The sequence below is a fragment of the Bos grunniens genome, chromosome 19 (assembly GCF_055505025.1).
Source record: "Bos grunniens cultivar Pamir isolate PY7600 chromosome 19, Bosgru_T2T1.0, whole genome shotgun sequence".
NCBI lineage: Eukaryota > Metazoa > Chordata > Mammalia > Artiodactyla > Bovidae > Bos > Bos grunniens.
This window is the reverse complement of record NC_141183.1, coordinates 19364277-19387690: the sequence shown is the minus strand read 5'-3', so window position 1 is coordinate 19387690 and position 23414 is coordinate 19364277. Positions and strand designations below refer to the sequence as shown.

General features: G+C 56.0%; 1 protein-coding gene and 1 pseudogene across 14 annotated transcripts; one reads left to right on the top strand and one right to left on the bottom strand.

Annotated features, from left to right (window-relative positions):
• Nucleotides 1-4776: 4776 nt before the first annotated feature.
• Nucleotides 4777-20300, bottom strand: UBTF (upstream binding transcription factor). 13 transcript variants are annotated; one of them, XM_086357394.1, is made up of 21 exons: nucleotides 19286-20300; nucleotides 16224-16348; nucleotides 14527-14702; nucleotides 13893-13976; nucleotides 13644-13799; nucleotides 11174-11238; nucleotides 10774-10894; nucleotides 10308-10418; nucleotides 9822-9955; nucleotides 9510-9651; nucleotides 9178-9219; nucleotides 8928-9041; nucleotides 8669-8824; nucleotides 8146-8280; nucleotides 7874-7984; nucleotides 7370-7458; nucleotides 7078-7267; nucleotides 6256-6303; nucleotides 5863-5934; nucleotides 5621-5764; nucleotides 4777-5542 (listed from the first exon to the last, which is right to left on the bottom strand). In XM_086357394.1, exons 2-21 carry the CDS (start codon nucleotides 16279-16281, stop codon nucleotides 5417-5419), a joined length of 2274 nt encoding a protein of 757 aa, XP_086213520.1. In that variant the 5' UTR covers nucleotides 16282-16348; nucleotides 19286-20300; the 3' UTR covers nucleotides 4777-5416. The 13 variants fall into 13 exon arrangements, with proteins under 13 accessions (XP_086213520.1, XP_086213522.1, XP_086213517.1 ...); XM_086357396.1 differs by having other exon boundaries at nucleotides 19966-20216; XM_086357391.1 differs by lacking the exon at nucleotides 19286-20300 and adding an exon at nucleotides 18818-18933.
• A 1112-nt stretch (nucleotides 20301-21412) lies between these two features.
• On the top strand, nucleotides 21413-21894 carry LOC147351471 (small nuclear ribonucleoprotein F pseudogene; annotated as a pseudogene). The gene has a single exon (XR_015147538.1). The product of XR_015147538.1 is annotated as a small nuclear ribonucleoprotein F pseudogene (transcript).
• The last annotated feature ends 1520 nt before the right edge of the window (nucleotides 21895-23414 follow it).

Below are 23414 nucleotides of genomic sequence, written 5' to 3'. Positions count from 1 at the left end.
ACAGAGGTGGCTAGGAGCAGGAATCAAATAATGTAAAAGAGTTTCTCAGGAAAGGTTTCTTGCACTGGCTGAAACATAGGAATTGTTGAGGAAGTCGCATGAAGTAAGCAGAACAGACCACACAGGACTAAGGGTGTGCTGAGAAGTTAGTGGGATTTAACCCTACAGGCTGTCAGGAGTCCTCAAGGGGAACTGTTTGACCAGACTTAAGCAGATGCTCTGGAGTGGGGAGTCTGGATAGCTTAAAAGTAGGAGGTTTTTGTCATAGCTTGAGATGTGTGGGGTGAAGGAGAGAGAGAGCCTGAAGACATCATTAACTAAGATGGGGGACTCTGGAAAGGTGATGTGAGGATACAGGAGAATGACGAGTTCTCCTGTTTGAGTTTGAGATTCATTGGGAGTTATACTGTGGGATTAGCTGGTGGAGACTCTCAGAAGGTGTTTGAATTTGAGTCTAGAGCCAAGAGGAGGCCAGTACTTCAAGTGTCTTAGTGTGAATCAGAAATCCTCCACTCCGATGATACTGATCTGTTTCTTTGTCTCAGAATATGTTCAATATAACCTGCCGTAAGGAATTTACATATGCCCAGGAAGCCTTCCTGTCTCCTCCATGTTTACCTAAATCCTTCCTCACTTCTCCACCCAGGCCACCCTCACAACAAACTCCTTTAAAACTGGATTGTACTCTTCATTTGGCACTTGGCCTGAGTGGCTCTGTGGTGGTGACCTCTTTGGGCACGTGCCCGGTCTCCACAGTTAGCACCAGTCAATAAACACTAAGGACTACATTGGTCCAGGCTCTGGGTGAAGCCTTGGGGTTACAGCAGCGAGCCAGAGAGGCACACAGACCTTGTCTTAGTGGAGCTTACTGCCCAGCAAAGCCTGATGTGGAAAAAAGGTTGAATGTGGAGCCATTCAGGCAGCCAAAGAAACAAACGGGTAGAAATCTTTTTGTCAGGACGTCAGGGCAGGCTCCCTAGAGGAAGTGATCTTTCAAGTGGAGCCTTGAATTAACTAGAAAGAGAGGTTAAGAGGAGCATTCTAGGGAACAGTTATGTATATAGGCAGAATGTGTAGAGGCCTGAGAAGAGAGTGTGGTGTGTTTGAGTCTGGGATGGTTTGTGAAGTTAGAGTTGGGTAAAGAGAGGCTATATATAATACATAATACATATATATATATATGACATTATTGTGGGCCATTCTTATTCCTTTGGCTGTATTGCACAGCATTGCGGGATCTTTTTATTTTTTAAGTATTTTTATTTATTTGCCTACACTAGGTTTTAGTTGTGGCACGTGGGAACTTTTAGTTGCAGCATTTGAAATCTTTGTTGCAGCATGTGGGATCTAGTTCCCTAATCAGGGATTGAACCAGATCCCCTTTGTTGGAAGTCTTAACCACTGGACCTCTAGGAAAGTCCCCTAATGAATATTTCTTGATTGTCAAATGTCTGCTATGTATGCTCATTCAGTCGTGTCCGACTCTTTGTGACCCCACAGACTGTAGTTTGCCATGGTCCTCTGTCAAGGCAAGAATACTGGAGTGGGTTGCCATTTCCTCCTCCAGGGGATCATCCTGACCCAAGGATCAAACCTGTATCTGCTGCATCTCTTGTATTGGCAGGCGGAATTTTTTTTTTTTTTTCTTACCATTGAGCCACCTGGGAATAGGTACTGGGGTTACTATAATGAATGAACACATAAGTTGTCTCCACTAGCTAATCCCACCATAACTCCAACATATCTCAAACTGAATGTGTTGGTCTGCAGAGACAGACAATGAACAGGTAAACGAATACAGAAACAAGGGGATGTAGGAGAAGGCCTCTCTAGAGAGGGTGGTCAGGCAAGACTTGTGAGGTGACGTTTGAGCCTAAATCTGAAGGATGAAAAAAACAAGCTATCTGTAGTGTTGGGGGAATGGCATTTTGGGCAGAGAGAACAAGTGCAAAGGTCTTGTGGTAGGTATGTTTGAGGAGCAAAAGACATATCACTTGGTTGGATCCTTGTGAGTGAACAGGGAGAGTGGAATGAGAGAAGGGAGAGGCAACAGAGGCCAGGCCTTGTAGGGTCATGGTAAGACAAGGCAAGTTCTAAGTGCAGAAGTTACCAGATTTGTTTTTAAATGATAGCTCTGGTTGCTGTGTGCAGAATGGACTGTAGGGGGCAAGAGTGCAAGCAGGAAGATGAGTTTTAGGTTTTTGCAGAGGATGAGCAATGGTGATGGCCTTGAATATGATGAGGATGTAAGCAGGTTGACACATTTGAGAGATACAAGAAGTGGAACAAACGTGTCTCGGTAAGCAAATTTCACCTCCCTTCACTGAGAGATGAAATAGGGAGAAGAGTTAAGGCTGATACTAATGAGTAGATGTTTAGTGCTCATCTGGGGTCTTGAGGTACCTGCAAGATACCCGAGGATACACTGAAGCCTGTACTGGTCTGCAGCTTCAAAGAGACATCTCTATAGAGGCCACTTTTTGGAATGGTTACTATGGGTAATAACTGGAAGTTCATAGAGTGACTTGAATACCTATGATAGAATGAGGAGGAGGAGCCAATGCCAGCAGAGTAGACCAAGAATTCAAGAGTACGTCCACTCGGTGTAATGATGAACATATTCCCCTCAGGGGAATAGTGAATGGAAGGTGAGGAAATAGAAGGCCGTGAGGGGCAAGGAGCTTTTCAGAAGTTTGGCAAAGAGTGAGAGAGGGGTGTGGGGTGAAGGGAGAGGTCTTCAATGGGCCTGGGTCTTTAGCCCTTGGTGGCTCTGGGAACCCAGCTGAGGCCTGTGGAGGGAAGGCTGTCTTCTTTAACCTCAGAGTGAGTCATCTTGGCCCAGCCCACTTCCCATCAGAGGTCTGGGTCATTTAGGAAAGTCTTTCCTCACCCTGGTGAGGCTGAGGGCTCAAGGTTACCCCAACTCCCAATGATTAGCCCTTGCATGACCAAGGTGAACCCTTGACCCTAATGGTTCATCACCTTCATTTTTAAAGGCAGTGCATGCTGGGAGAAAATTTGTTTTCCAAATTCTCAGTCCTTAGTGGTCTGACTACCTAAGTTAACAAACTGAATTGAGAAAGTACAAGAACAGTAGAACAAAACAATGTGAAAGTAGGTTGCTATGGAGCCTTCAGGAATGAGGAAGATGGTTCCAGAAAGAAGAGGCAAACAAGTTGCCTTCAAGGGTCTTACCACACTGAGCCTGTTGGGTCACCTCTGCCACCACTCCCACTTCACTGAGTCCAGTGATCAGACAGCAGTCAAATCTTTGTATTTTTACTTTATTGTACAAAAAAAGGGAAAACAAAACTTCCACAGTTGGCCTTAAGCTTAGGCAGACACCTCTAAGCCATTCCCTCCCACCTCCCATGATACAAATTCAAGTTGTGGTTGTTGTTGAAACCTACAAAAAACACTTCTTAAATATTAGAAAAAAACGGGGTGGGAGGGGAGAGCAGGGGTCCTCCCACCCCAGTCATTCCATCCCAGTGCCAAAATGCACTCAGAGTGACCTCTTACAGCACCCACGCCCCCACCCCCACAGCCATGTTTGTACTGTAAGAATTTTTCAATTTTTAAAACAGGAAAAAAAAAAAAATGCCCCATCCAAAGTTGTTTTTAAATGAAAAACACATTCCACTGAAACACAACAGCGCAGGGGCACTAGAACAGGGAAATGGGGCTCTCTGCAGGGGCTCTTGGGAAGAAATAGAACCTATGAACCCCTGTACCTAATTCCCGGAGGACAAAGAAAGGGGAGTGGGGAGTAGGGAGTATCCCCCACTAGCTCCTCCCACCCCCAGCACCACATCCGAGGCAAAGCAGATTATCTATCTGCCTTCCTCTGAGCGGGACCCACCTTTCCCACCACACCTCCTAGACAAGAGTTCTTCCTCTTGCCTTTCATTCAGAGGGGGAGGGTGGAAAAGCACAAACCCCCAATTAAATAGGTCACTGACATGATTGTTTTAAAAAAATTTGATCAAAAGCAACAATAAAAATTAAACCCACAGAGACTAGGTGGCTTGGCTTTTTGAGAGTCTAGGAATCAGGGTTCCAAAATCTGGGGGATGGCTGGCAAGGGTTAGGACAGCTGTCAAAGCAGCTTTTGCAGACCTCTCCCTCAGCTGTGGGTTTGGGGAGATGGGGTGGGGAAGGGAGCTGACCTGAGAAATCAAAGGAAATGGGGGTGGGGTAGCTGGAGGATATGGGGGGCAGGCAGGAGGGGTGTATAAGTTAAGAGCTTCCAACACATCTCTTGAAGCCCAGGTTCAGAGCCGACGGTGGCTGGGTGACCCCTCAGATGAGCTGGACACACCTTTCCCGCCAAATCAAATGTTTAAGGTTCACCTGGTCTGTCCCCCTCCCCACTGTCCTGATGGATACTGGAGACTAGCAGTAGCGCCAATGGCCCTGGCTGAGGGAAACCAGCAGAGGAAGCACCAGAGTGGCTTCAGTACACCCGAACTGAATCAGAGATCAGGCAAAGCAGAAGATATGGAGAAAAGGGCCACCCCAACCTATTCCCACCAGGGTCAGTGTCTCCATAGCCCTCACAACCCTTTTACCTTCTCTTACACGCACAAATAGACGTGCCTTTGCACACATCCACAGGTGCACCCATGCTATGTACAGGCCACACGCATACACACACGCACACACGCGCACACACACACACTTTTCCATACACGTCAAGACCGTTTTAAAAAAGCCCCAAACCTACCCTCTAAACCCTCCCTCTCCCAGAAATGACAACAGAGACGGCAGCCGAGATCGGTAGGAAACGTCTCGTTGACAGCTCAGAGCTTAAAAAAAAAATATATACACATATATAAAAAACACTTCTGCCCCCTCCCCCCCGCCCCCGTGAGTGGGTCCAGGCAGCTCCTTCCCGCAGGGGGCAGGGAAGAAGAGGGCCATGGGGCAAGGCCTATTTCTTCATAGGCGCCCGCCCTCCTCTCCCATGTTCCCTGCCTCCAGTTCCAATGTAGGGGTCCAGGCTGCAAGCCCCTCTGGAAAGAAAGGGGTCTTCCTCAAGCTTCCACCCTCCCTTGGGTTGGGCTGCAGGTGTAGGGGGCCTCACTGAACTCTTTGGGAACCCCGACCCACTCCCGGGTCCATTGTCCATGCCGGAAACCGCAAGTGCAGAGGAGGGGGTGGGCTGGACCAGTCCAGTGGTGGCTCAGTCTGATGGGTACGCTCCCTGGAGGGCCCCCCAGGGCTGATGTCTCTGAGGCCGCAGAGTTCTGGCCTGGGCGCCTCCAGCGCCTACCCCCCACCGTGTTTTGTTTTGTTTTAAAAAAAAAAAGAAAGAAAGAAAGAAAGTGGGGGAGGCCAAGGGGCAGGGGGACAGAACATGGGGGAGAAACAAAGGTGATCAGCCGGGGAGGGGAGCCCCGGGTGGGGCTGAGCCTCAGTTGGAGTCAGAGTCCGAGGAGTCCCCCGAGGAGGAAGAGCTGGAGCTGCTGCCCTCGGACTCGTTGTCCTCATCCTCGTCATCGTCCTCGTCGTCATCCTCGTCCTCGTCGTCCTCCTCGTTCTGGGCGACAAGAAAGTGTGGTCACCAGGGGGCCATCCTGGCAGCAACCCCCCCACCTCCATGCCCCATCCACCCCACCTCATCCCCATCCTCGCTCTCATCCTCGCTGCTGGACTCGGAGGAGTCCCCACCATCCTCAGAGGAGTCCCCGTTCTCATCGTCTTCCTCCTCATCATCCTCCTCGTCTTCATCCTCATCTTCTTCATCCTCATCCTCAGACTCCTGGGAGGGATGGAAGCACATCAGTGGTCCCTGCCATGCCACTCCAGGCATCTTGAATCTCCCCACCCCAGCGCCCCCTTCTGGGAGGGGCTCCTTACCGACTTAGATTGCAGGGCAGTCCGGCTGGACTTGGGGTTCGGGCCTCGCAGCTTGGTCATGTTCTTACGTTTCTGTAGGAGGGGATGGGGACATGGGCAAAGGGAGTAGCCAGGAGTTCTGTACTGCTCCCCCCAGAAAGTGAAAGTCATGTCCAACTCTTTGTGACCCCATGGACTCGGGCTCCTCTGTCCATGGGATTCTCCAGTCCAGAATAATGGAGTGGGTAGCCATTGCCTTCTCCAGGGGATCTTCCCAATCCAAGGATCAAACCCAGATCTCCCGAATTGCAGGTGGATTCTTTACCGTCTGAGCCACCAAGGAGCAACCCCCTAGCCCCCACCCCCACCACAAGTTCCCTCCTTATCCCAACAGCACCCTGCTCCCAGACTCACATTAGAGATGTACTCTTTATATGCTGCACGTTCCTGGGGAGACAGACTCTGGGGGAGACAGAGGAGGAGGTGAGGGCGGGAACATGACCCAAACTACTGCTGACTGAGCACGCTGGTCAAGCGCCAGGCAGTGGGCTCAGCTCTGACCATCATGCCACCTGCGCCCATCCCAGTCTCCTTAGGTCTCTGCAGAGAACCCTAAGGACCTGAGAACATAGCTCAGTATTTCTGCTTAAGATGCTCCAAAGCCTTTTCTAAGCTACCCTGTCCTAAGACTGCTTTCATGTCTGTCCTGTGCTCTACCCAAATGGAGGCTCCAGAGTCAGGGCCTTTCTCAACTCAGAGAAGCGCCCCCGGAAGACTGCCATAGTGTGGCTCAATCACTTCTCCCCAGAAGCCAAGCCCAGAGCCACTGCCAAGGCAATCTGGGGCTCACCAAATGTCTGGAACCCTTAAACCCTGCTATTCCCCCTGGGTCCTTGGCCAACCCACCTGGGTGGCTGGGGAGGATATTGGTGACTCTCCCCACTTTACAGATCTGACTGCTCAAGCAAGGCACAGAAGCGGAGCTCAGAGGCTAGAGGCTGAGCCAGAGTCTTGGAGACATCCCCTGGTCCCAGCTGGAGGGAGGAAAAGGCAGTCTGATTTGGATCTTCCTACTCCCTGGCTGTGTGACCTGGGGTAAGTTATTTCACCTCTCTGAGCCTCAGTTTCCTTATCTCTGATAGTAATCATTACCCTGAAGGACTGCTGGGACGCTGAATGAAACCATGAATGCAGACCAGTCAGCATGATGCATCCTCAGGTCCCCTGCCCTCTCACCTTGACCCAGAGGTCCAGGTTCACTTTGTACTGTTTCTGCTGCTCCTCAGCCTGCTTCTTGTAGTGCTCCTTCTGGCTCTGGGAAATGCGGTGCCAGCGGCTGCCAATCTCCACCATGCGCTCCTTCAGCGGCAGGTGGTTCAGTTGCCCATTGGACAGCAGCTCCTGGGAGAACTTCTGATAACCATTCCTGAGAGGTGTGGGTGTCACAGGGAGGGTCAGGACACCAACCAAGCAGCCCCTCCACCCTGACCCTCCCCACCTCAGGAGGGACTCTAGCCCCCAGACTCACATGGGAGGTTTCTTGGGTTCTCCCTGGAATTTCATCTTCTTGGAGGAGTTTGCAGCAGCCGGGGGTGCCCGCCTCTCACTCAGCTCTCTCTATGAGGACACCCAGAAAGGTCACTTATCCTCTCTCCTGCCCCAGTACCTGCAGTCCCTAGCTGACTCTCCTTTTAAATGCCAGGAAGGAGGAGAAACTAAGGCACAGCTAGGGAGCAACTTCCTAACCACTCACGCCTTTGTCGGGTAGGTCCTGCCGTCTGAAAGTGGTTTCATAATTGCACTCACATGATTGGTATCCTCACCCTCATTTTAGTGATGCATGACTGAGGCTCAGAGAAGGAAGTTAAGAGACTTATTCAGGGTCACACAACCCAAGCCGGGACTTCTGGCTCCAAGTCCCACGCAGTAAGGAAAGCCGCCCACCCGAGAGGATGCTCCTGAGTTTTAAGTGGGGGGAGGTGGCCCCAGCTCCATCCTGCCCCACCAAGCTAACCAGAAGCCCCTTTCCCACCTCGTATCGCTTTTGGTCTTCGGCTGCCTTCTTAATCCACATCAGTTTCTCCTTCTTTTCCATGTTGTTCCAAGTCATCTCCATGGCTTTCAAGGCCTTCTCCCGGTCATTCTGGGGACAGAGAAGGGTGTCAGAAGTGAGAAGGGTCACCTGGGGCTGCCCACTGTGTGGGCAGTGGCAGAACAACCCGTTTCCGAAAAGATAAATGATAAAGCAACTACTTATCCAGAAAGAAAGAAAAGGAAAAAGACCCCTTTCCCACTGCCTGCTACCTTGAAGCGGGCCAGGTAGTCACCGATGACACTCTGTTGCCATATCTCCTCTGCTCTCTTGGGCGACTCCGGCAACTTGCCTGGCTTCCTCTCCGACTGGGCCTTCAGCGCCGCCTCCCGGGCCTTGTACTTGGCCTGCGGAGGGACAGCAGAGGCGTCAGCCTTCCGGCCACCCCCAGGGGGCGCGCACGGCCCGTCCCGCAATGGAAGGTTCTCCCCGCCACCACTAACGGCAAGGGTAAGGTGGGGTGGGGCAAGCGGAGGCGTGGGCTGGTGCAGATGTCTCCAGCCAGGGGCTCAAGCCGCCCCGCGGCCCTGCTCCCCAGGGAGCCCACAGCCCACAGCTGACAGCTTCCCGCCTTCCGGCTCGCTAGGTTCCCAGCCCCACAATCTGCGCTCAGGCCGCTGTGTGGCTCACACCTCACACACACACCCGGGGCAGGGTGAGGAAGTGCAGCTAGCCCCCGGGGGAGAAGCGGCCCAGGCTCTGCCTGGCAGCCCCTTCTGGTCTGGCAAGCCTGACCTTTTTCTTCTCCGACAGGTCATTCCACATGCGGGCCAGCAGGCGGGTCAGCTCGCTCTCTGAGAGCTCGGGCCGCTCCTCCTGCAGCTGCCGCCGCTTCTCTTCCGAGAAGATGAACATGGCTGACACGGGCCTCTTGGGCTTCTCCGAGCCGCCCTTGTAGATGTGCAAAGAGGGTCGGCGTCCACGGGGTGCTCACGGGGAGCCTCGCCTCTTCCCTTCCACCCCACCTAGCTGCTTGGTCATGCCCCCTGCCCACCTTGCCCGCTTCCTGGGAGGGCTTCTTAGAGGCTGGGCTGGTGGCTTGCTTCTTGTTGATGTTCAACATCTTCTCTTCCCCCAGGACCCGCTGCTGCTCCTCTTCAGGCAGGCTCTGGACAGGGAAAAAGTGGGCAGCATGGGGCTGAATGTTTGGTCCCCAGGCCGTGTCTGTGTTGTCCTAGGGGCCTTGCTCACCAACCACTCCCTGGCCTCTCTCTGCCCACTGCCCTCCCCAAAGGAACACTCACCTCTAGAAAACGGAGCAGGTCCACTTCATAATCCTTCTTTTTCTGGGAAAGGAAGGAGAGTCAAGGTCAATCGGGGGCAGCCTCGCTGGAGACCTCCTATACTCCAGGGACCAACAGTAGCCTCTCAGCAAACCGTCCAGAGCCTGGCCAGGGCCCAGTCTCCCTCCATAGCTGGTAGGCATGAGGCCCGAGACCCTGCCTTAATCAGCACAGACACTAAACCAAGCACAACACCGCGTGTAAAGCAAGGGCCCAGGATCAAACTTCAGGCTTCAAAACCCCAAGGTTCTCCGGGAGTCCCGCCACTCCAGGGCTGGCTCCCGCCGGCGTACCTGGTCACACTTCTTGTGGTAGGCATCCTTCTCCTTCTGGGAGAGCAGCTTCCACTGCTGGCTACATAGCACCATGCGCTCTGTGCTGGGCACGTCCTTCATGTTGGCCATCAGCTCTGCACAGTACAGTGAGTAGCTGTTCCTGTCACAACCGGCAGCAAGGGAAGAGCATGCCTGTGAGTGACCAGGGAGGCCCAGGGCAGCGGCCTCCTTACTTCCAGAGCCTGGGCTGAGGTCCTTCATCAGCCCGGCTCCCTAGCTGCCTGCCGGCTCACCCCCCATCCCCCAACCCCAGGGCAGGGCAGCGCTCACGGAGGTGGCTTGGTGGGTCGCCCATCAAACTTGTCCTTGAGCTGGCGTTCGGCCTTGGTAAGAGTGGACTTGGTGATGCCCTCCTCACTGATGTTGAGTTCGGGGTGCTTCTGGATGTAGTCACGCATAATCTCCTGCAGAGTGAGGTTGGAGGGGATGGAGGGCAACGGGGTGTGGGGTTAGCCGGGGCTGGGGGGGTGGGGGAGAGCCGCTGGGGAAGGGAGGCAGGGAGCCAAGCTGGGGGGTGGCCGTGCATCTGCTGTGTCACACGAGATGTGGTGCCCTGCCCTGCCCTAGCCTGAGATCTCATGTTGGGGGGGGCGGGGGGGGGCAGGGAAGGTAGGGGCAGAGGTGAGGGGCCCAGAAGGCCCCTCCCTCAGTGACGGGACGGGCAGTGACTGCCTCCCGCAGAGTGCGGAGGCCGCAGAGTCAGAGGGCAGAGGCTCGTGAAGAGCCGGATGGGGAGGAGCGCAGCGGAAGCCTAACCTCGTACTCCTTCCGCTGCTCCAGGGCCTTATGAATCCATTTCAGCCTCTTTTTGTCCGAGAGCTGAGACCACTGCTTCCCCAGGGAGTCCTTCACCTCCTTCGTAGTGGCCTGCAAACCAAAAGCCGTCAGACACACACAGGCAGCCAGGGGGAGGGGGGAGGGGAAGGGGAGGGGGACACAGAGGCCCCCGCCCCCTCAGGCCACAGGAGGTCACAAGAGTGTCCCCCACAGGCCAGGAGGGGAAGGCAGAGAGGCGGAGGGTCCCGCCTGGGTGCAAGGGGACAGGCTCACACACGCACACGCACGCACGCACACGCCAGCTGGCCCAGGCCCTGTCCATGCAGCCCACCCCTGGGGAGGGGCCTCCTCTCCTGCTCCCCTGCACCGTGCCCGGCCGACCTGGCGCGGCTCCCCCCTTGCCACCACCGTGCGCCCTCCCACCACCCCTTGGCCGGACACTCACATCTGGCCGCACTTTGAGATACACCTTCTTCTCGTGGGTGTACCACAGCTGCTGGGGGGTTTTGGGCTTCTCGGGGATGTCCGACTTCTTGGCATTCTGGATTAGGTCTGGGTGATCCTCCCTAGCCAGGGTGTGGGGAGCGACAGTCAGTGGTGGGAGAGGGGGTCCTGCCAGGGCAGACCCCGGCTAGCTGCCCCACTCGCTAAGGCTCCTCAGCCCATCAGCTGGGGCCTAGTGGACCAGTGGTTAGCTGCCAGTCTCTGCCCCTGAGCGTGAACCACTACGGTCAACAGGTGACGCATCCATCTTCCATGCCTCAGGGGTGGTGAGCACCAGGCTCTGATCCCCTCTCCTGCCACACCCAGCACCCTGTGGCCTCCTCTGGGCTCCACTGCCTTACCTGAATCGGGCGAGGTTTCGCTCGAACTCCTGTTTCTCCCTCTGGAAGTCCTGAATATATTTCATCTGGGGGGAGGAGGCGATGGGGTCATCCATGACCCAAGAGCTGAGCCACAAACCCCACCAAGTCCTCCTTTCTAGCTATTTTGCCTCCCTGTCAGTGATGTGTATGGAGAATGTCATGAGTGGCGGGGGTGGGGGGAGGGAAGATGATGGCCTACCTTCCAGTGGGTTGAGGGGGGACTCTGTAGCCCAGACACTAGGAGCTACAGGGGTCTCCCAGGACACATTCCATCCCCTCCCTTTAAGAAAGGGAGAGTCCCGAGACAGGGGTAGAGGGGGCTGGCCACCGGGCATAACCCAGTCATTCACTAAGCAGTGACAGCCCTGGGATTCCCCAAGATAGTCCCCCTCTGCCTCTCCCCAACACCAAGGAAACCCCCAGGGAGGGAGTCAGGGGAGGGCGTAGGCCTTGCCTGTCGCTCGCTCCTCCTCTGTCTGTGGCAGCTAATACTAGTGTGCCGTCTCAGGTGGCCCACAGGGCCGGGGGCAGGCTGAGTCCCACTTCTAAGGCACTGAGGAGAGACTTAACTGACCGCAGCCCAGAGTGAATTCTTGTCTCCTGAATCTGGATTCCTTCCCCCCACCGCCCCAACCCATTACCTTTGGGTCCCTGGTTGTCCTTGGCAATCCTGACACCATCCCCACCACAACCCTCAGCCGTGACCACTTTCCCTGCCTGCAATCCCTTCTTCCAGGTTCTTGGCTCCCTGCGCCCTCCCTCACCCAGCCCAGTCCTTCTCCTCTACGGCCTGGCTTCCCTTCCTTCTCTCACCCTGGTCCTCCGTTCCCACCATCCCATCTCCATACCTGCATCCTTCCTGCCTCCCTCCCTCTTGGACTTCTTTTCCAACCTGTCTCTTTCCCTTCCTCGTCTACCTCCCCTCCTGGCCCCACTTCAACGTCCCCCTTTCCTTTCTCCCTCGTCTTCCCAGATTCACAACCAGAGTAGTGCTGGAGGCGGCCAGGGACACATGCTGCTTGAGCCCAACCTCTGCCTCTCATCAGGTGCAAGAAGCGAGGCAGTTCTGCTTCCCTCTGAGGTTTCCACAAAAAAACCGAGAGCAGAGCCCTGCCTCCTTTGCCCCAGTCTCAGCTCTCCTCTCACAGAAACAGCAGCTTTCAGAGCCAGAAGGCACCACCCAGATCAAGCTCACCCTCCACGCCTCAGATCAAGACCAGGCCCAGAGGATGGAAATGACTTACCAAAGGGCACACACACGGTGATGCAGTGGCAGTCAGGGGAACAGGCTCACTGTGTCCCCTAGGCTGGCACCCTGTCCAGTGTACCTCGGAGTTTCCTCTGTCCCGCCCTGGTCCTGAGACCCTCTGCCTCTCCCTCTCACCCCGTGGGAACGTCTGGGCATTGTGTATACAGTCAACTCTGCAACGGCCCCATTGGAGGGGTCAAGAATAGCTCCAGCGGTTCATCCTCCAGCTTGGTTCAGGCAGCAGCTGAAGACAGCTGGATCGACTCAGACAAGCGAGCTCCTTTTTTGGGTACAGTACCAGGCCATGTGAGCCTGAAGCCAAGGTGTGCAACTTGGGACAAGAGCTGCTCCCAGGGCTAGTGCCCTCCCGAGAGCCAGCTGCCTACAACTGTCTCCTCTCCAGCAAGTGTGCCTTCTTGTCTCTTCTGCTGCCCCTCGCTAGCATCTCTCCCTGGCTCCATCTCACCACGCAGTATCTCTTCTGCGCGTCTCTCTCTGCCCACCGCCTCTCACTCTTGTCCTACCTGCAGGTTCCTCCGATGCTGTGCTGCCTGTTTCTCCCAAGGACCACTCGACCTCACTGTGTTGACCATGTCCACCCCTGCCTAGGAGGCTGGGGCAGCCTCTGCCCAAGGTTAATGGGCTTGATGATCTGGGACAGCATGGGGCCACAAAGGACAATGTGTGTAAGGGGGAGGAAGTCCATGTAACCTGGGGACGCGCCCGTTACCTGCCTAGAGAAGAGGGCTAGGCAGGGAGCCCGTGCACTAAACCATGGTCCTGGGACACGACGCCCTCCTGCACCCCAATTCCTCTGAACACAAAATCTGGACCACTCAGTCTCCCGGAGTTACCTCTATGAGCATCAAGTGAGACCATGTGGGGAAACAGAAGTGAACAGCTGTGCAGGCCTAACAGTGAGGACGTGTGTGTGAAAGAGGACATGTGTGTTTCGGGTGTCTGCCTTGGTCACGGTTACATCTGTAGCAGTGCCGACAGCTGAGGGTATATGGGCCCGGGAGGCGATGATCAGGTGAGCTCCCCAAGGCCCTCCTCCACTCTGCTGACCCACCCATGCCCCTGACACCAGGTCCCTCAGTCTAAACCCTTGCTGCCCCCCTCCCCCTCCGGCCAGATAACCTACACCATACCAGCTTCTCCCCACCTCTTCCCTCTGCACCTTAGCCCCCCGCCCCCCACCTTCTTCTTCTCCGGCAGTTCCTTGTATTTCTTGGACAGAATCTTGGTCAGGTCCAGGTTACTCATCTCCGGGTGGAGTTTAGCATACTTGGCCCGCTTCTCCATGAAGAAGCGAAAGTAAGGGGTCAGGGGCTTCTTTGGGAAGTCCGGGTGTTTCTGGAAAGAGCGACAAGGACATGGTCTAGGTGAGACACTGTTCTTTGAGCCTTGCTTCTCTGAACTCTCGTGTTCCTCCACCTGGAAACTCACCTTGAGTTTTTTGCCTTTGTAAGGATTTTTAACATGTTCCTGAGCATCGAGGATCAATTCTGTCAACGTACGGAACTTTCTCACCTGGAGGAAGAAAGGAGGTGAGGGTAAGGGGAAGCGCCGAAGAGGGGAATGCCACCCAGGAGCATACCCTCGTTTTCCAACAGGCCTTCTCTACTTTCCACTAGACTGAAGATATCAAAGGAGAAGGGCTGGGGTCGAGAGCGACACAGCTCAGGCTGCACTGATACCCAGGCACTGGCCCATGTTTACTGCAGAGGTCCGGGCAGTCGGTACACATCGTAGGAGAGCAACAAGGCGACCACCTGACCTCGAAATGGTTGTCCATGTCAGCACCTCATTCAATCCCCAGAACAGCTCAGGTGACAGATGCTCTAAGACGGTAAGTATTCAAGGCCACATAGCTTAGAAAGTAGAACTGAGAAGTCTTGGCCAGTGCTGTCAACCGTGCCAACTCCCAAGATGCACAAGGGCGACCACACAAGGACCTCGCCTGGTCTCTTTCCTTCCTGTTTATAGACTTCTGTTTCATCGCCCCAACCAAGAAGGCTGAAGTAAGGGTAGGTGAAGATGTGTGTTCGAATGTGTTGGGGAGGGAGGGGGAATCCATTACCTCGTTAGAAATCTCCACCCATTTCAGCTTGCACATGTCTCCAGAAAAGTCTTTAAATGCTACTTTTTCCCAGTCCATATGTGACTCGGTGGTTTTGAACTTGGAGCTGTCATTGGATGGAATGTTGTTCTTCATGCATTCCAACAAAGTCAACATGTCTTCCTGGGACCAGCGGTCTGGGGAAGGGTAAGAAAGGCCATTATGCCTGGTTCATGCCAGCCCCCAACCATGCCACAGTCCTTAAGCACTCAACCCTTCCTTCCCAGAGCATCTCAGACCCTTCAGATGGTTATCTCCCATCTGAAGACACGGACAACACATGGCCTAGCCCTAAGGAAAAGCTGTGGCCATACAGATTAGAGCAGGGACTCCAGTCCAGACAACATCACGCCCAGAAAAACAGACTTGGACCCAAGTTTGGCTTACTGCAAAGCTATTATCATTTCTAACGTGCCAGCCTGCCGTGGGTTACAATTTATCATAGGGAAGGGGGGAGGGGAAGGAAGCCACAGTGATCTGGGACCTTGTTAGAGAACAGCTAGCTCACTGCAGAAGAAAGGGAAACAAGGAGGCTACACACCTAAACGTGAAGCTAAATTCAGTCCCAGTTCTACTTGGCTACCCTAAATGTGCAGACTGAGGCAGGGGTGTGGGCTGTAAGGAGAACCCACGCCAATGTTTTGCTCCAGCATAGCTGGAGACTAACATTAGAGATGTGAGTGTTCCACCGCCCTACCCTCTCTCTCAGAAAGGACCAAAGGAGACTTTGGAGCAAGTAAAACAATGGTAGAGCCATACAAGGCAGCTATGAGGCAAAGCCGGCAGGTGGGCAAAGGGTGAGCTCTGCTCCAAGGAGGGCCCCCCTCCTAGAATTCTGAGTTGTCTTCTCAGCCCAATTCCCTATGGAAGCAAAAAAAAAAAAAAAAAAAAGGAGTCTGGACTAGCTATTTCCAGTCACTGAAAGGCAGCTCCATTGAGGGCTCTCTGGAGGGGACTACTGGGGAAGGTGAGCTAGGATGATAGCTATCCATGGCTAGGAGTCAAAAGGGCTCTTGACTTGCATTCACATCTGGTCACCTGGGTCCGGGTTTTTGCAGGAGGGTCACATGAACCCATAATCCTCTCTCCTCTCAGTGCCCCACAGGCATTGCCAGATGCTCAGATTCATCCTACCCACCCTGCCACCCTACAACTGGATCCCCACTGGATGGGGTAGAGTATAATTAAGTGTGTTTGAGGTCTCCAGCCATCAAAACACCCTTCTCTCCAACCTGCCTCACCAAAAACTATGCTCTCTTAATAACAATTAAAAAAAACAACCCTGAAAAGCTTTCCCAATCCCTCTCATCTCCCCGTTGCTCCCATCTCTCTCATCTCCCCTCCCATTCCAGGGCACTGCTGAGGACACACTCGGGGTGACTGGGAACCCCTGAAGGAAGACCTAAAAAGGCCTCCTCCTCCCTCTCTAACCTGGGGGGGAAATGGAGTGTGAAAAATACAGTCTGTAGGTTCAAAGCCAAATAGTTTGTGTTTAGCCAAACACCCAGTGTGAGGGGTGTTTGACACTCAAGAGCCTTCCTCCCATTTCAGTTCAGAGAACCCCGATGAGAGAAAACCTTTAGAAGGGGAGTGGGCCTCGCATACCTACGTGAGAATGGAAGGTTTAAGTTAAAGAGGGCTGAGGGTGGGGCTCCTACCTTGGCCTTTAGGGGCGGCCATTTCCAGGTCTGTGGGGCAGTCGGCTTCTCCGTTCATTCTCCAGCCGTCCAGCCACCTCCTCGGTCGTGCTAGCCAGGCAAGCCGGGGTCAAAGCCACCTCACCCTTTAGAAGAGACACCAGTCCCCTCTCAGGCGGGCTGAGAGGTGGGGGTCTGTCTATCACTCCCTCCCCAAAAGGGGAGGGGGACATAACCCCACACTCTCAGAGAGACCCAGCCAAAACTCCAGAAGACTTGATGAGTTGGTGGGGGTGAGAGTGCACTCCTCTACCTCCTAACCCCACCCCCAGCCCCTACAGCCTCTACAGCCCCGCTCCTGGGCGTGCGCCCTCCGCTGCCCACGCGAGACACTGCTCCGCGTTCCAGCGCGCAGCGAGCGCCGGCCCTCCGCCCTCCGCCCTCCTTCCCCCACCCCGGCCAAAAAAAAAAAAAAAAAAAACTCCTCCCCTTCTGCGCGCCCCGCCCCGGGGAGGCCCCAGGCTGGAGGGCGGGGGAGGAGGAAGGGCGGGTAAAGGGCGCGCGCGGTCGCGGAAGCGGGCACGCGCCTCAGTCTCCTCCTCCCGCTCCCCCCGGCCGGTTCCCCCCGCCTCCGCAACCCGGCGGGGACCCGGACGCAACGCAGCCGCCGCCAGCCCCGGAGCGCAGCGGCCGCACCGCCCCCGGGGACCGGATCCGGATTCCCGACGCCCTCCCCCTCAGGCTCCCGACGCCGTCCCCGCCCGCCTGGGCGGGCAAGCAGCCGGAGAGAAGCGGCCTGGCCTGCCCCCCGCCCCCGAGCCACCCACCCCGGCCAGAGGCGCCGCCACCGCCCAGCCACCTCGACGCGCACGGAGGAGCCCGGCGCAGAGGCGCGACCACGGCGGGAACCGCCGCCTCCTCCCCCGAGCCTGCGGCCCAGCCCCGCCGGCGCCCCCGCCCGGGCCTCCGGGGAGCCGAGCCAAGGAGAGGGCGGGAGGACGGCGGCCGGGAGGCGGGAGAGCAGCGCTCACCGGCCCCGCCGCCCCCTCCGGCGGCCGGCGAGAACTGCGCCTGCCGGCTCGGAGAAGCGCGGGCTCCTCCGCCCGCGGCCGGGGCTCGGCTTGGGCCTCGCTTCCTGCCCTCCCCTCCCCCGGCTCTCAGCGTCCTCTCCATTTGCCCTGGTCCTCTCTCGCCCACTTCTCTGCCTGGAAGTCGCCCCGGGTCTCCTCCGGGCGTCCACCGTACCCACGGCTCGCTCCCCGCCGCCTGGCCCCGGCCCCGACCCGGCGCGCGTCCTCAGCCGCCTCGGTTACCCGGCGCAGCGCGGCCTCCGGGCTTCCCGCTCCGGCGGCTCCCTCCCCGGCTCTGAGCGGCGGCGCCCTCCCCCGCTCGGCCGGGCACAGCCGCAGCTCCCTCCCGCGGCGGCAGCGGCTCCTCCTCCGGGCGCGGCGGCGGCGGCGCTGGGGCGGCGGCTGCTGCTGTGGCGGCGGCGGCTGCGGCTGTGGCTGCTGCCTGCTGCTCCTCGCGGCGAAAAGCACAAAGCACAGCGCCCTCCGCCTGCAGGCAGCCCGCCCGCCGCCCGCCCGCCGGCCCCGGCCTCAGCTCGCACACCCCCCGCCGCCGCCGCAGCCTCCGCCGCCGGAGCGGGGAGGAGGAGGGAGAAGGGAGGAGGAGGAGCGGGAGGGGGGGCGGGAGAAGCGGGGCAGCGAGCGCGTCCTTCCCCGTAGAGCGCACACCGACCCCCGGGGAGCGAGCGCCAGCCCGCCCGCCTCGCCGGCTCCGCTCCCTCCCACAGCCTGCCCGGGCGGGCTCCGCGGGGGGCAGCTGGGAGGAGGGGCGGGAGCTGGGGGGACCCGGGCGGCCGAGGCGGAGGGAAGGAAGGAGGGGAGGGGGGTAGTGCTGGTGGTGGTGGTGGCGGCGGCGGCGGCTGCTGCTGCCGCCGGGGAGGGGGGGGGGTCGGGGCAGGGAGACACGCAGCCACCCGGATGGCGGCGGGGCTCGGAGCCGAGGCGGGCGGGCGCCGAGAGCGACCTCGCCAGACCCGCGGGGGAACTAGCAGGCTCGGCCGGCGCGGGAGGGAGGGCGCGAGTCGCGACCGCAGAGAGGGTGCCCGGAGGGCCCCCCGGCAGCTGGAGAGGCTCCGGGGGTGTCTGCAGCCCGGCTCCAGAGCTCTCTCCCCCAGCTCAGATTCGGGCTTCCACTCCAGCCCTCACCCGCTCACTCGCCCGCCTCCTGGAGCGGGCGTTTCGCGCCCACCCTTATCCCCGGAGCGTAGCCACAGGCTTGGGGCGCACGCAAGCCAATCGCCGTGCCAGGCTTCGGAGCCTGCCTCGCTGCTAAGCAGCACACACACGAAACTTAAAAAAAAAAAAAAAAAAAAAAACCTAAAAAATGTCCTCTTTGCAAATTAAAACAGGAAAAAAAAAAAAATCTTTTGCTCTTTAAATCCCGCAAACGGCGAGAAAGCGACGGGTCGGCGGAGGAGTCTCTGTGGGAGCTGGTTCAATCCAGCCCGGCATGGCTCCCCAGGCCTGCCCGGGCGCATGGAGATCGGCGCCGCCGCCACTCGCAGCAACCCCTCTCCCCCGAAATCCGCGGCGCCGGGGCTCACTTACCGAGCGTGTGAATGGGAGCACGGGCCAAGGGCACCTTAGGGGTGCGGCGGGCCGAAGAGCTGAGCCGCAGCTCCGCCGCAGCCGACGCCGGGGCAGCAAGCCGCCAGACAAAGCCCGAGATGGCGAAGCGGAGCGACGGCTAATGGCGAGCCCCACGCGCCGCGCTCCGCCCGCCCCGCTCCGCCCGCCCGCCCGCCCGCCTCGGCGCAGCGCAGCGCCGCTCCGAGCGCTCGCCCGTCAGAGCCGCCTCGGCGCCGCCGCCTCCCGGGCCACCCCGGCCTCGCCTGGCCCCTCCGCCTCCTCCGGGCGACTCAGCCTCACCCCTTCCCTCCCACCGCGCTTGGGGGCTGCACGAAAATAAAAAAAAAGAAAAGGAAAAATGCTTTTCTTTTTTTTTTTTTTTCCCTCCCTTTGGCAGGGCGGGCGTGTTGAGACTTTCGAGTCTTTTTGCCCCCAGCTCGCACTCACCTGCGGAGCCGCCGGGAGGGCTGGGGGTGGGGGCGCGCGGGGCTGGAGCCGGCGAGCGCGGGTTGAAAGCTAGCCAAGCTCTGCAGCGCCCGACCCGGGCGTATACGCCGCCGCCAGTCCCCGCAGAGAAATCGTCCTCCTACCCCCGCCTCCATCGCTCTGCGTTTCTCTTCCAATCAGCCGATCGCTTGGCGGCTCCTCCATTCTCCGGCCAAGCCTGCTGCCTAGAGCGAGCTCCACTCCTCCATCTGCTCGCCCGGCTCCTCGCTCCCCTGCCGGGGCCGGCGAGGCGACGTGGGGCCGGAGGGGGATTTGCGAGGGAACCTGCCGGCTTCCCGCTCCCATAGCTCCCTCCCCGCTGCCTCCTGCTTCTCTCCTACGTCTTTCCAACTCTCCCCCTGTCGCCACTGGTGTGTGTCTGAGTGTATGCGCGGGTTTCTTTCTTTCTTTTTTTTTTTTTTTATTGCTCTTTGCTTTTGCAACCCTGGAGCCAAAGCAGGGTGGAGGGGAGAGAAAAGGGGGGAAGGGTGTTACAAAAAAAAAAAAAGCAAGCAAGAAAAGCTCTTAGGTTTGCAACACATTGGAAAACCGGGGGAGTGCTCCGCCTCGTCCGTTCTCGGTGCCCCGCGAGGGCCTTCCGGGTTTAGAGCGAACCTCTCGCTATTCTCAATGCCCCTCACCTCCTCCGAGTTTAGGATCCGAGGAGTCCGAGCAAAGAGTTCTCCCCCTGGGCCATAGCAAGGGGGTGTCAGGGTGAGAGTTGGGGGCATTTTTCAAGAAGCAGCAACCATCCGTCCCACCCCCGCTTCGGTAGCTGGGCCGCGGGAGTCGGTTGAGAGCAAAAATCCCGGTGGGTTTAGGCGAAGGGGATTCCGGGGCGAAGCGGAGCCGTGAGACCGCGCTTCGCGCATCTCCCCTTCGGTCTCTGCCTCCAGTCCCCAGCCTGCTCCCCCTTTAATTTCACCCCCCCCCCCCCTCCTTTAATCTAATTTCTTCCAACTCCACCTTTGTTGTTAACCGGCGTCACGCCCGGACCAGCCAATCCCCGGCACGCTATCAGCTTGTCAAAAAGGCTTGGCCAGCCCTGGGAAAGCAGGCCGCGGGCGCTGCCCCCCCGCCCCTCCTCCCCCGGGCGGCGGCGGGGAGCCGCGAGGGGAGCCTGGCACCCCGGCCTCGCCGCGAGAGCCGCAGTGGGGCAGCCTTCCCGTAGGCCTCCGCTCTCCACCATCCTGCGGGCCGGAGATCGAAAGGCCTAGGCGCGACCACCATCTACCCTCCCACTGCCGTCGGCTGCGGTTGTCTGTCTCTTCCTCTCCTCCACCGAGAAAGGTTTATCTGGACGCAGGAAGCCAGAAGACGGTCTGAAGAACGCCTGCTTCCATCAGGCGAGCCTACGGTTTGGGCCATCGCTCCGGGACGGCGCCATCGCCCCCGGCTCCAGGGATGCCAGCCTACCACAGCGGCACTGCCAGCTGGGCCGCCGGCCCCTTTGGACTCTTCCCCTGTCACACAGCCTTCTCCATCCTCACACCACGGCCTCGCTGCTGCTGTAATTTCTCTTGTCTCCTGGGAGAACTGAGAGTCCTTTCCCAGGACTTCCACAGCCCACATCTGCCACGTTTCACAAACCGGGAGGAAAATCTTGTCGAGATCTGCTGTGTCCGGATTTTTTAGTGGGTAGGAGGGGCCGATTTACCTTGATGGTAATGAAGCTTAAGCTTCAGGGCCCCTCGTCGCAGGCTCTCTCTTTACTTTTGATTCATCATTTGGTATTATTTTTGACTCCCCCCTCCCCCTCCCCACAAACCCAGTTCTGCCCTTGGAACCTACAGAGGGCATTTTATGAAGGACCAAGCCATGTCACACTGTACTTAGAACCTGCTGCTGCTGCTAAGTCGCTTCAGTCGTGTCCGACTCTGCGTGACCCCATAGACGCCAGCCCACCAGGCTCCTCCGACCCTGGGATTCTCCAGGCAAGCATACTGGAGTGGGTTGTCATTTCCTTCTCCAACTTAGAACCTGCAGGGAATGACTTTCTTGTTTTGACTTTGAAACAGCAAAGGGTTTGGAGTCAGAAGCCCCAGGTTTCCAGCCTCTGGGCTTTCCCACCTTAACAGTGTGAGTTTGATTAAATCTCTTAACTTCATCTGATCCCAGTTTTCTTGTCTATAAAATTAGAATAGCAGCTGTGTGGTTACTTCAGTCTCGAAGGTCGCAGGACAGTTGCATCGGCGAGTATCCTGCAGCATTTCCCCACTATTGCAGCAGTAGTCGCGATGAGTTTGCCCCTCAACCCCAAACCTTTCCTCAACAGATCAACAGGAAAGCCAGTAATGGTGAAGCTTAAATGGGGAATGGAGTACAAAGGCTACCTTGTGTCTGTAGATGGCTATATGAACATGCAGCTTGCAAACACAGAAGAATACATAGATGGAGCATTGTCTGGACATTTGGGTGAAGTTTTAATAAAGTGTAATAATGTCCTTTATATTAGGGGTGTTGAAGAAGAGATGGGGAAATGAGAGAATAGCATCTTTGGGGGGAATTTATATATATATATATGTATATATATTTGTAGACAATAAAAATTTGGTTTTCAAAAAAAAAAATTAGAATAGCAGTCCTATGTTCTCTGCTTTTCTCACCAGGGGTTGAAGGGTTGAGTAAGATGTATGTAAAACTGTAAAATACTCCACAATGTCACTTGCAACATTTACAATGGGAGAAACTTAGACCCCAAGAAAGTTCCAAGTCTTCCACACACAGATCTAGTGTCCAGGTGTCCTGGCTCCTGGCCCTGAACTTCTTGGCTGGGCCAAGGAGCCTTTCGGTAAAGTGCTTTGGAATAAAACAGGGTGAACATGAATCATGAGAATGATTATTATTGATTTTTTGTTCCTTGGGCAGCAAAAATCATGGCTGGCACTCTTCCCACTTGGAAACTGACTGGCTTGTTTTACATCTACTGTCTCTCTGGTGAGGTCAGGAGTCTAGACTTGGGCTATGGGCCCAAGAGATATGGGCTATGGGCCCAGAGCATAAGGGAACCTACCTATGCCCCCTCTCCCAATTCATTCCCCCCTTGCTCCCAGTTTTCTGCCCTGTGCCTCCAAGCAGAGCCTCAGCATTCCACAACCCCAGCCAGGCTGGTGACAAGGCATAATCCTAGCTACACATTCTCCACTTGGCCCCAGGCTTTCCCTGGGTTGCCAGTATCCCAGCACTAGTTCATATAAAATCCCTGCTGTGCCTGGAATGCATTAACCAAAGTGTGACACTTCAATTCCTAGTGTACATGGAGTAATTTTAGATGGTATACAGATGAACATGTTGTTTTCAAAGTTATGTATCATAATGTGAATTTGGAAATGTTCTGTTTTCTTTTTTTTTTTTTTTTTAAGATAGTGACGTAAAGCTGCTGCTTCTTATTTGAGTGTGAGGAAGCTACTGTCCCTCTTTTATTTTTTTCTTTTTTAATTGAGGTATAACTTTCGGATAGTAAACTGCACACATCTTAAAGAATACAACGATGCGTTTTTACACAGTATACATGTAACGTGTATATACACACACACACACATATATACATACATGCACACATATATATAATGTAACTACCACCTAGATCAAGATATTGAATATTTCTAGCATTGAGCAAGCTCACTCAAAGTCAGTATTCCCCTCCAAATGTCACTAGTATTCTGAGCTATTACCATATGTTTAGTCTGTTTTTGGAGTTCATATACATGGAATCATTCAGTATATATATTTTTACATCTGGCCTCTTTCACTCACCATTGTGTCTGAGATTAATTTATGATCTTTCACGTAGTAGTGGTTCATGCCTTTTCATTGCCATACAGTAGTATTCCATTGTAGACATCAGTCAGTTCAGTCACGCAGTCATGTCCCACTCTTTGCAACCCCATGGACTGCAGTGCGCCAGGCTTCCCTGTCCATCACCAACTCCCAGAGCTTACTCAAACTCATGTCCATCAAGTTGGTGATGCCATCCAACTATCTCATCCTTTGTCGTCCCCTTCTCCTCCCGACTTCAATCTTTCCCAGCATCAGGGTCTTTACCAATGAGTCAGTTCTTTGCATTAGGTGGCCAAAGGATTGGAGTTTC